A 12,388-nucleotide genomic window follows, 5' to 3' on the forward strand; every position below is an offset into this window, starting at 1 on the left:
GGCCAATTGGACTTCTGTAAAACAGAGTTTTTAATATTGTATGGGAGGTGAAGAAGTTGGGCAGAGGATATGTTTATTTGGTTATTTTACGAACTATAAGAGTTGGGGTGAGGAGGACCCTCTGGAGATAGCTTATGGAAGGTGCTGAACTGAGATACAGGGCGCATATCAATAGGTGTTTTTATGAACAACATTGCCCCAAAAAATACATTGTAAAATTTACAAATTACATAAAAGTTGAAATACTTTGTTTTGAGTTAATTATCACATGCCTAAGAAGGTGATATGGCTCAGCACAGTGTACACCTAAAGAAAGTATACACATAATAATGAGTAAATTTACCCTTGCAAAAGTTGACATGGAAATTACTATGACTGAATATAAACTGGAAGTTAGTATAAGGTTTTTTAACTAGAAGGTTTATCATGGTGAAGTCTTGAAAAAATCTTCAGTTAATGGGAATGAAATAGCTCATCTGTTTTTAATGAAGATTCCTACCACAACAGGAAATTCAACTCAGTGAATAGCAGTCCTAAATCTAAGTTGTTAATTAAAGATGTCCTGTAGATTCTGTTTTTATTCTATATGGTGTATTTCTCAAATGCTTCACAGCTTAAAGGATTTTCCCAATAACACTTCAATGAATAGGAAATGTTTAATGGAAGTTTTTTCTGACTTCCATCAGCAGATGTCACTGGCATATGCACTCCACATTTAAATCAGATATTTTGATGTATCAGGTGCACACATTGTGTCTTATAGCATCCTCCAACACGTTTCTTTCCTGACAGAGATCTGCACTGAAATGCAGTGGAAGGATTTTCCTTCTTTCTCACTATTACCACCTATACAACCTCTAATGATTGTTAAGACTCACAGCAAGTTTTGGACACTATATATTGTATCAATAGCAAATACATTCCAAACCAGTTCCACTAATGCACCAAAGATGTCGTCTCTGTAGACCAAACATTATTCAAATTTTTAACATGGAAAATTTTACTTTCCTTTGCATAATTCATTTTAGTGAAGTAAAATTGGTCTTTAAATGTGGAATACATTCTATGCATAATTAGAATTGTTATTGAGGAGTAGTCAAGATGAAGAGGGCTACTGAATGGAAGTAGGACAGCTTAGTGACATTGCTGGTGATAGAAGAAACTGGAAGGAAGACTAGGATCTCAAGACTCAATTAGGAAGGATCTTGATGGATTTTCTGCTGCTTCCCAGTCACTCTTCTTGTCCTTTGACTTCCTTTTACTGTATTTTCACAGCAAACCTGTGAAGCAAACAGAACTGCCTCCCCTTGTTTCTGCTCCTCCTGCACTTCTTCCTCCTCTTCCTCCTCCTCTTCTGAAAATGTTCATTCCAGGAAACAGGAAGAATAGCTAATGAAATCCTCGTTCAGACTGTTCAGCTGGGAATCACAAGATCCATTTCAGGGCTAGCTGATGCTGTTCAGCACTATACACCAGGAAAGCCTCAGGACACATCTTTTCCTAGCATGCCTCACTAAGAATAATAACTTGGAAAATGACAGGCTTTGGGTTTTATTCTTCTCAAGTTAACCCCGTTCTGCTCATGAAAGATCTCTTTGCACTCGGTCTCTATCAGTACCTACTCCAAGTAGATCAGTGGCAGGTAGGGATCACTGGAAACAGCAGAATATTAAAGCCTACGCTGGCTATTTCCATACAACATATGATGCTACTTTTCCTATGTGGGGCATTGCGGCTTTTTTCAGTAACAACAATCCGAAAAGACTGATGGCAATATTCCACGCTTGTCTAAAATTAGATAATTTTGTTCAAAATACTCTCTATAGTCCAGTATTCACTCCCAATTTGGGGTTATGCAAAGAAACCTCAAGATTCATCTTTCATCTCTGGCTATAGCTTTTCATTTCTCTTACCATGCTAAATTCAAAGTTGCTATCTATTACTTGTAAGAAGCCTGCTTGATGGGCAGAAAGTGCTTTTTATCCGACTACTCTTTGTGCTGTGCTCTGGGGATATATCGAAAGACAAAAGAAACAAAGTGAACTTGGGATCAGGAGAAACAGAATCAGTCTAATAATTTGGGGTGAGGAGGTCATTGTGTTGTGAATAGGTGGAATTTGATGCCAGCTGAAGCTTAAAGATGTGGAAAGGTGTATCTGATAACTGCATTTCATCTGAGCTGTTTTTAATTAATGTTCTTTCCAGAATTCATTCTTATCAAGGGGGTTGGAAGTGTTAATTATACTTTAAGACAAGACTACTAATACATACTGTCTATTCCTCATGATAGTATCGGCTGTTTGAGATACATTTTAACCTGTGTCATCAACTCTTCTGCAGAAAATTTCAAATGGCTTCACGTATGTCCATAAGGACAGAAAAAAATGAATCAGGAAGACAGGGTATTTCTGTCTTATCCTCATTTATCTCTAGTTAGCCTTGTATTTAAGGGCTAGCAAACCTGTTTTTTTCAAAATCATCACTTACTAAAAACTACATCACCACATTGACCTAGAACAGATAACTCTAATTGTCAGAGTACAGATAGTAAACCATGAGTTTTCAGAGCATTTACCAATGCAATTACATTTTTCACAAGCTAAATGGTAGCATGTGCTACATCCATGGAATATACTGTTGCTTCTTAGAGTCATGCAATGAATTCAAATGAGATGGCTATGAGTATCTTGTACCGCTAGTGAAAAAAAATAGTTAAAGTGCAAACATCCATTTATGCAATTCATTATATTATAATGAGAAATTAAATCTACCTATTTCATAATGAGATAGCTTAATAAAAAATAATTTTAAAACTTTATAGCATCTTGCAGCTAGTTCCAGAAACTACATTATAGAATTTTCTTGCATATAAAGTTGTTAGTAGAAGCCTATTAGTATTATCGTGTATCAGATAGCATTTTCCTACTACATGTTTGCTTTCTGTATATGAATTAAGGGAAAATGTATGACTACTTTGAATCTACAATCTTATCAGGCAAAATTCTTTTTGCCTGGTGACAATGTATGAAAGACTCTTCAAAATGACAGGACCACAGTGATATTGTTTAGCCTATCACAGATTATCAGTGTAGGTGTGCAGACTCCTAGTAAAACACAGCCATCTCTCCTGAAAATCCTAAGCCTATCTGTAGGTTTTACAGGAGCAGTTCTTCTTTATCTACTTTTTTTCAGTACTGAATGATACAAAAGAATTAGGATTCACAGAAGTGTAGTGTGATATTAACATGTCAGTTTGAGGTACATGCTTTCTTAGATTTCCAAAGACAGCTGATAAACCTTATTCCCAGCAAGATGCAGTAAAGATCTGCCCAAAAACAGAAATTTCATGAAAACTCACAAAATGATCTCTATCAATAGTTTCTCTGCAAAGCAATGATAATCTCAGCTATTGCTTTATCTAATTCACAATCTTTGATATTTTCTATCCTTTTTAAGATATTCTTTTATCCTGTTGCTTTCTACACTGTTGGCTTTTTCACCATTCCACAGTGAGATTTTTTATTCCTTTTATATTTTTTTTCAGTGCTCATTAAGCAATCTTCTATTTTGTTTTCAGCATCATCTGAAAAAAGTACTAAAAAGAATAAACTTCAACCTATACTTTTCCCTTTGCAGTTACTGTCTTTATTTTTCCCTAATATCCTTGGCTTCACCAGGAAGTTTCTCATTATTTTTTGATAGACAGCTTTGTGCACAGTAAAACAGACACATCAGTGAATTTATCCATAACCTCATTTATCACTAATGAAAGGCCAACACAAGTGACTGTTTTAGAGCAAATAAAGGTTGCTCTCTGAGTCTTGTGCTCAAATTCCCATTTTGAATTCAACTCTAAAAAAACTGTTTTTCCACTGCTCTCCACCCTGGGAAGAATTCTAGGAAGACTGATCTCCATAGGATAAAGCCAACATTTCTGAATACTTCATTTGTACCAACAGTGTGAGTCAACAGAAAAGGTCAAAGCTATGTGTACCAGTAGTACATAGAGTACATAGTAGTACCAGAAAAGGGAAGACCTTGCTGAGAGAAGTTCTAAAATCTGTATTATAACCGCTAAAAAACACCAATACAATGGGCACCTTCCTATTTGGACAGAATTCCAGAAGCAGCAAAAATAAGGAAGAAAAAAAAGGAAAAAAAGAGAGAGAAAGAGCGAGAGAAGAAAAAGGAAAAGAAAAAGAAATAATTACTGTAACCTAAGATGATTTCTAACTGCCTTACCAAAGTGGTCAGAAACTTCATGTGATTGTGCTTTCTCCTCCATTGCACAACTCTTTCTCAGTCCCCCCTAATAACATTGGAACCCAGTATCTCCAATGAAATTGACACAGGAGTGGATGTCTTACATAAACAAAACCTATGTTACTGATGAAATAAAAGTAATTTATGGCTTAGTAAATAACCTGTTGCAACAGGCAGCAGACAGCACACATCTAACACAGTCTAGCAGCCCTACTATGTGTAGCACACATCTAACACAGTCTAGCAACTATGTGTTGCTTTTGACTTAAGTAGACAAGAATAAGAGAAGAACCTGGAGATGAGGATTGGTGATTAGGAGAATCAAGGAAAAGTCAGTAATTGTGTGCCTAGGGAGAGCAAGAAATGAAAGGAAATTCAGTAGGAAATTAGTCTTTAACTTCAGTCCTCATTAAGAGATTACTTTTTTATGTTTGTCTAATCTGCATGTCTGTAAGTCCAGCATAATTAGACCCTCATAATTAGACCCTTCAGATGTCAGAAGTAAGAAATGTCTACTTAGTTGGTTTTATTATACATAATAACTAAAAGAAATAAAAATATTTGTATTACGAAGCCATCACACCTCCAGTAACCTTAAAAAAAATAACAATTAGAAGTATTTCATGTACAACTTTTACAACTTTGGACAATAGTCCCAATTTCAATGTTGCTCCACTTGTGGAATTCAGTTTCTTGACTTGACTCACTTGATTCACCTCCATAACCTATAAAAAATAAAAATAAATAAAAAATAAAAAATAAAAAGGAATCTGAATAGTCTTGACACCTGTATCCCATTGCTTTAATATGATATTTAGTATCCCAAGATAAACCAGAAACATTTTATGAGTTTTATTTAGTATTTCTTGTGCTCAAAAGAATTTAATAACGATAGGGCTGAGGGTTTTTTTGAATGCTGGAACAAATATACAGGGTACTTACAATTTCTTTTTGGAAAAGTAATAGGTAGTGGAAGACTGGTTGTCAAAGTAGAGATTTAGAAGAGCACTGAGATTTTTAAACTGATTTCCCCATTCACTAGAGGAACTATGTAAATTAGAAATTTCTTCTGTATAAACAAAAGTGGTGTCTTTTATTGCGTAGTAGAGAAAACTAATGGCTTTTTTCATAGCAAATTTCTAATTTCAGTTTAAAGAATTGGGAAGAGTAGGTATGTTATATTTAGATTACTTTCAGTCTATTTTTTTCTAATTCAAAAACAGTCGGAAATATGTTTTTGGGAATAATAATTATTTATAAAAAGGCAAATTAAATATCAGTAGATTTATAATAAATTCACAAACATTACAAATGTGTCTTCAATTTCTAACTCTGAGAGAACAAGTCCATAAATCCAAAGGGGAGAGATTTAGCTCTTGAGGTCAATATAGTTTATGTTGCCTTCAGGAAAGCCTGTTTTCATCACAGCTTACCTTACCAACAAGTATTACACAAAAATTCATGTGTTCTACAATGGAAATTAATAATTTAATGATATGTGATTTTTACATATGTTTGGACAATTCACATGATTTCCATCTTTCTGTTCTTCTCTTTTTACCAGTTCAAAACTAACTACGAAAAGAGAATGTTTAAAGTAGATATCCCATCCAATGACACATCCACAGTGGCTTCCATAATAAGTAATGTATCAGCTGCAATGGAAACCCTCACACAAATGAAAGAGGAAATGGTTCCTGTTCCAGGTTCTGTAAATGGAGTGAATGCCCTTGGCTTGGTGGTTTTCTCAATAAGCTTTGGCCTGGTGATTGGAAGCATGAAGGAGCAAGGTCAGGCCTTAAAAGACTTCTTTGATAGCCTTAATGAGGCTATCATGAGACTGGTAGCTCTAATCATGTGGTAAGTGCCTCTGATAAATTATGTATTAAGTTACTAACTTTATTCTTTCACAATGGTGGATAGAGTATGTCTGGCAAAAAGTGGTACAATAAGAACTTACCTGAATTGTACCTTTCTGCTAAATGAGTCCCTAAGTTGTAGTTCTGTATACTTAGTCTTGCAGTGTGTTTGACTTTTTACCCTGAGAAGAATCAAGATCTTTGGCACAGTACGCCAAGCTTAGTACTCATTCTGTCTTCATAACATGAGAAGTCAAAATAACATGCTATCAAAATTTCCTTATCGTCTACTCAGACTTCACTAGAGGAAACCGGCAAACCTCTCCTATAATCTTATTTCTACACAGCAAGACCTTGTTATCATTAGTTTCCAAAACAAGTTGTTCCTGCATTATGTAGAATGTAAATACGTCCTTGCATTGTAGTTGAAGAAAGATATACATATTTTTTGCTATTTCATTTTCTGTGTTCAATGGATAAATAAAACCTATGCATTTTCCCTCAAACACATAGAAATCCTTTTCAAAAATGAAGTCTTATTTTTTGTCATGTAGAAGGTTGATTCTGAAAAAAAAAGGCTGAAATATCTTGTTGCCTTCTTCACAATCCCTAAAACCTCAAAACCTACACATACTTTTGTAGTACTAACAGCAAAAATAAAAATGAGTATATTGTAAAATTCTCCCAATCCAGAAAACATCTGTGCAAATCAAAAATCTTTTATCATTATTTACAAGCACACTTGAAATAATAAAGAAAAGGATAGAAAATGTTATTTCTGGTAAACTTCAACATGTATTTTATGTTTCAAAGTGCAATTAAGATATTCTAGATAATGATGCTCACTGATAAGCTAGTGTAATAAGACAAATGGGCATTTATGGAAGTGGAAATAAGGCTGTGCCAAAAATTCTGCTGTAATAAATTCTGTAGATCTGTAGAGTTTTGTGCTGAGTGCTAACTCCTTTATTTGTAGCTGTGCTTACTGATAGGAAGAAATATATAAGACCACTCATGTTGCTACCCCACAGTGCCATGACCTCTGCCGTACAGACAGCTTCACGCTAAAGTATTTATGGAGTGCTCCACTAGGAATGGACAGAAGCATCTTGAAATCATTGGAAGAGTGAGTTCTTCCTCTGCGACATAAGAAACAACAGTGGAGAGAGAACAGAGATGGGCAGTTGGCATAATCTCCTACTGTGTTGAATGAGACTTCCTTCTAACAGGCAGAATTTTAACAGAATTTGCTAAACCGACTTTTAAATGATAATTGAATTATCAAGGAAGCTCATCTCCCTACATACGAAAATGCTGGAAAATTTTGAGCTGAAACTGTTCTTCTAATGATTCTTCCTTTACACTGCAGTGTCAGTCACCTGTCTGGCCAATCCAATTTTCCTAAGTGATTTACATACATTTTTAAGTTATTCTTCAAGGCTTTATGTCTGAAAGGCATACTATACTCCTCTCACATTCGTTTTACTAGATCCGAATCTAGCAGAGCCTATCAAAAATTTTCACACCGTGGTTTCATCCAAGTTGAGCTCTTAATAGTCAAACAGTTAAACTCTAGAACTGCTTCTGAATTACAGTCATCCCATTAGTAATATCCTACCTTCATGCACGTATACAAACATGTAAAAGATATGAACAAGGGAGTGTTTTATATTGTTCATTACTATACTAATTTGATTTCTTATTTGCAGGTATGCTCCACTTGGAATCCTCTTTTTGATTGCTGGAAAAATTGTTGAGATGGAAGATATGGGTGTGATTGGTGGTCAGCTTGCCATGTATACTGTAACAGTTATAATCGGTTTGCTTATTCATGCTGTCATAGTTCTACCTCTTCTCTACTTCCTAATCACTCGTAAGAACCCTTGGGTATTTATTGGAGGCCTAATCCAGGCACTAGTCACAGCTTTGGGAACATCTTCCAGGTATAAAACAACATATTAAGGCCAAATATATGTTTTTTAATATTATTGGTTTAAGAAACTCTTTTGCCTAATGCAACTGGTTGACTTCACTCTGAGAGATCGTTCTTATCATTATATTGACTCAGACTCTTATTTTTACTAAGAACTCCTGAACAGATATGAAATTGATTTGTTTGGTGATGTAGACTGTGTGCCTAGACCCCTTGTGACTCTGGTTAGCCTATTATTTGAGTTCTGTAGGTTGTTTGTAATTGTTGATAAAGGACGAAGCTGGCAAAAGAAATCTTATGCGTATCAAAAAAAGAAGCAAGCACGAAGGCTCAGAGGCAATTGTGAGAGAGCTCGAGAGTCTTGGCAGGTGATGTTCTATTCTAAAGATCCTGGACCTGCAACAGAAAGGCCCCTATTTTTCCATGTCAAAGGGACTTCATGTGAACAAATATCTCTTTCCATCTGTGATGAAAGAAAATGTTGTTGAAATCAAATATCAAATATCTATTTCGTATACCATATCCAGATGATAAGCTATTAGGACTATTAGAAAAGAGTAAATTTTGTATTGCTTTTGAGGTTCTTGAGGACTTAGAAAAGACTGTGTCCTCATATTTTCAATTAAAGAAACACAACTACTGTGGAAACTGACTCTTCATTAATTGACATCTTGATGTCAGACCTCGCAATGTGTGGAATGTCTAAAAGGGAATCAGCATTATACAAGTAGATTTAAAAACTATTCAAAATTCAGTTGTACGTTGACTGTCATCAAAGGGATTTTCTAGCACAATCTTTACTGCCCTTCTTTACACTTTATCAGTATTTTTATTTTATCAGTATTGATAAAGTTTTCCAAGTTGTGAAGTAGTTAGCAATGAAGAGGCCACTGAAACACAGTAACCTGGATTGCTGAAAAACCTCTTCAGCATGATCAGATAGAGAGATTGGAGAGATGCATCTTTAAGGATAGAGAGCCAAATCCACTCTTACAAAACAGCCAACTAGTCCCAGAAGATCAGGAGAACCGCCAGTATTATATATGTCTTGGCAGACAAATATTCTGGTAGATCACAAAAATTTAAGACAATTAGAAAAATCTTTCATGTCATCGCAGTAAATGACAGTTTGCATTCCACTATGTAAAACTCATATCTTGCATTATCTTCTTTTTGTTTCAGTTCTGCAACGCTGCCTGTTACATTTAAGTGTCTAGAAGAAATAAATGGAGTGGACAAACGAGTTACAAGATTTGTACTGCCAGTTGGTGCTACAATTAATATGGATGGCACTGCCTTATATGAGGCTTTGGCTGCAATTTTCATTGCACAGGTTAACAACTTTGATCTGAACTTTGGGCAGATTATCACAATCAGGTACAGAAGTCATTATTGCCTACATCTAATCAAAGCATCTTTGTGATGACTCCTTGCCATTACATGAGGAATTAAACAAAAAACATGTAGAGCTAAAAACAAGAACTACTAAAGTAGCTGAATAACTCTAATGATTCACACCTTCTGCACAGAGGAGGCCCCCAGCACATACTCTTCATTAGGTAAACATTTGAAAAACTGGTGCATGACATACATATCACTGCACTTAGTGGGATCAACAAGAAGCTTTAAATTTCTTTTGTCATTAAAATTTTCTTGAAGTATACGCACAGATGTTGGGATCTGCACCAGATAGTTTAGAGTGCACATACCAAGCTGTAGCTTAAGAGCAGCACAGTGTCATGGTACATTGCTAAGGATAGCAGGGTGGTATTTTCCTAGTCTTGGTCTCAAGTAGAGCAATCCGTGTAAGGAGAAACAGTACATTTTGTTAAATCAGCTGATAGAGGTGGAGAAAATGAGTATGTTGTAAAGTAACAAGCCTTCATGTTTGAAATATAAAAGCAAAAAAAAAAAAAAAGTAGTAAGTAGCACTTAATAATTGATTTGCATTAATTTTATTATGTGACTAAAATGGCTTAAGAGAAAAAGTGATAGGTACATGTGCACTATTGATAAATGTCAGCAAAGGGAAAGTGAGAAAATGTGGGCAGACAAACAGGTATTTATTACTCAGCAACACTGTACATTCAGATAATGGTGACCTGGAAAAACAGGAGATTTTCAAGCAGAAGTGCTTCTCTCCATAAAGCCACCAGGTTAACTCAGTATTCATTAACAGAAGGTAAAACTCTGTCTTCACACTCCAGAGCAGTAATTCAACAGTCATTAATACTAGAGCTGCTCCCTGACAAATCATCAGGCGAAACAAAATTCTTGCTAAACTGAATGTGAACAAGCATATTTATATCAAACTACTAGAGTGTATGATTCAGGGGTTTTGCCAGTTTTCTGTTTCCTGTTGACTGAATTCAAAATGGCGTAGGAGTTGGTAATTCATCTAGCATAAGGTTATAGTGAGATGGACAGAGAATTAAACTTTTTGTATCAGATCTGCCAGGACAAAATTACTTCCACAACTTTAACACGTTTGGGGTGATGGAATTGGTTTGTTCAGTGAGTTGTGGCATATATATGTTTTTGACTGGCCATAAGAACAAAGGAGGGGATTTACCATGTCACAAAATCATGTTACCAGAGCTCTGGATAAATGTTCAGTGTATACATATTGGACTAAAATCCACATACTTCTCCAGATGTACAGTGTTCAGATTAGGGACTGGATTCACAGTTTTCTAAAGAGCAAATGACTTTTTGCTTCATATTTATTTTTAATGTTTATCAGACGGTAAAGTGTTTACTATGGAAGTGAATCAATTGTTCTTGCTGTCTCTTTGCACAGCATCACAGCTACAGCTGCCAGTATTGGAGCTGCAGGCATTCCTCAAGCCGGACTGGTCACCATGGTCATTGTGCTTACATCAGTGGGTTTGCCTACAGATGATATCACTCTTATCATTGCAGTGGACTGGTTCTTGTAAGTATTTCTATGGCTGAATTAAGAACTTAGACCATATTTGGAGATAGCAGTAGCAGGCACAATTTGACAATACTGCAGTCTGTAGTGTGCTTTTGCTGTAGAAGTCTTGAATCACAATTTCTTGCAATTAATATATGTATTTGAAGCAGATGGTGTAGCCTAATGATGGCTCTTCTTGTGTGCAAAAGGTTGATTTATAAACCTGGATCCTAAGAATACTAAGAAAATTTTCATATACACTGTAATGCAACTAGAAAAGAATTGCTTTAGTGTTTCTACTTATTTATTTATTTATTTATTTAGGAGGCTGATAATGAAATTCTTTCCATCAGTCAGATTTAGAATACTGTAGCCCGTCTGGCTATTTAATCCAGGAAAGGTTAATGTCTTCCACAGAGACACAGATATGAAAAACAGTTGTTTACTTCTTATCCAGCAACCATACTGTGTTGCACATCAGTTGTTCTGTTCCTTTGTCTGCAGAAGAGAGTACAGCCATATCCATAGGCATACAGGGAAATCTCCTAGATTCAAGAAGTAAAATCACAGGCATGTTTCTTCCAATCTATTTCCTCTGACCTAGTTTCCAGAGGCTTTTACCCTTCAACTCTTATCAAGTCATCCTTGCAAGAAGTCAGACGAAACTCTGGTCAGGAGGGAAATGAAAATAAGTCTCATTGACTTAAATGTTCAGAGGGTATAAACCCAAACAAGTATAAAAATGCTTCTGATAAACATTTGCCGTATGCTCCCTTTGTTCTCCACATCACAAGTTGTTTCTTAGTGTGGAGTTGCCAACAGTATTAACAGACTTAGTTTCTTCAAATCCTAATATACTGCAACTTTGTGTAGAAGGAATAATGACTATGAGTTAATGAATTCAACAAATACACACTATATACATAAAACTGCTGAATCATCTAGTAGTAATCTAGATAAGTAATGGCAATTTTAATATCTCATCTGCATACTATATCATACAAGTGATAAACTCAAAGCTAATTCACTATTTCTCCTTAGGGATCGTCTCCGTACCACTACCAATGTCTTGGGAGACTCCATTGGAGCAGGAATTGTTGAACACTTATCACGGCATGAGCTGAAGAACAGGGATGCTGAGATGGGGAATTCTGTGATAGAGGAGAATGAAATGAAGAAACCATACCAGCTGATCTCACAAGAAAATGAGAGTGAGAAACCATTAGACAGTGAAACCAAGATGTAGGGTAAGGAAGGCATGAGTCTAACACTACAAGTGCGGAAAACACACACTTTTCCCAGCCTTTTATATCTTGAATTCACGACGTTCACTTATCCCTTGTCTTTTCCCTTTATGCTAGCACTGAAAAGAATTAATGGAAATATATTCCAAAGTAGCAGTGATCGAGTGGCTTC

At 35.6% G+C, this 12,388-nt stretch overlaps 1 protein-coding gene across 1 annotated transcript in view; it reads left to right on the forward strand.

The window, feature by feature from the left end:
- Positions 1 to 12,382, forward strand: part of SLC1A3 (solute carrier family 1 member 3) — a 62,335-nt gene extending 49,953 nt beyond the window's left edge. Inside the window, exons 4-8 of the mRNA XM_010725342.2 lie at positions 5,828 to 6,123; positions 7,832 to 8,065; positions 9,238 to 9,432; positions 10,856 to 10,990; positions 12,014 to 12,382. Of these exons, the coding sequence (XP_010723644.2) occupies positions 5,828 to 6,123; positions 7,832 to 8,065; positions 9,238 to 9,432; positions 10,856 to 10,990; positions 12,014 to 12,218 (1,065 nt within the window). The 3' untranslated portion in view covers positions 12,219 to 12,382. The remainder of the gene's footprint in view (positions 1 to 5,827; positions 6,124 to 7,831; positions 8,066 to 9,237; positions 9,433 to 10,855; positions 10,991 to 12,013) is intronic.
- Positions 12,383 to 12,388: the final 6 nt, after the last annotated feature.

The sequence above is a fragment of the Meleagris gallopavo genome, chromosome Z (genome assembly GCF_000146605.3).
Source record: "Meleagris gallopavo isolate NT-WF06-2002-E0010 breed Aviagen turkey brand Nicholas breeding stock chromosome Z, Turkey_5.1, whole genome shotgun sequence".
Lineage (NCBI taxonomy): Eukaryota > Metazoa > Chordata > Aves > Galliformes > Phasianidae > Meleagris > Meleagris gallopavo.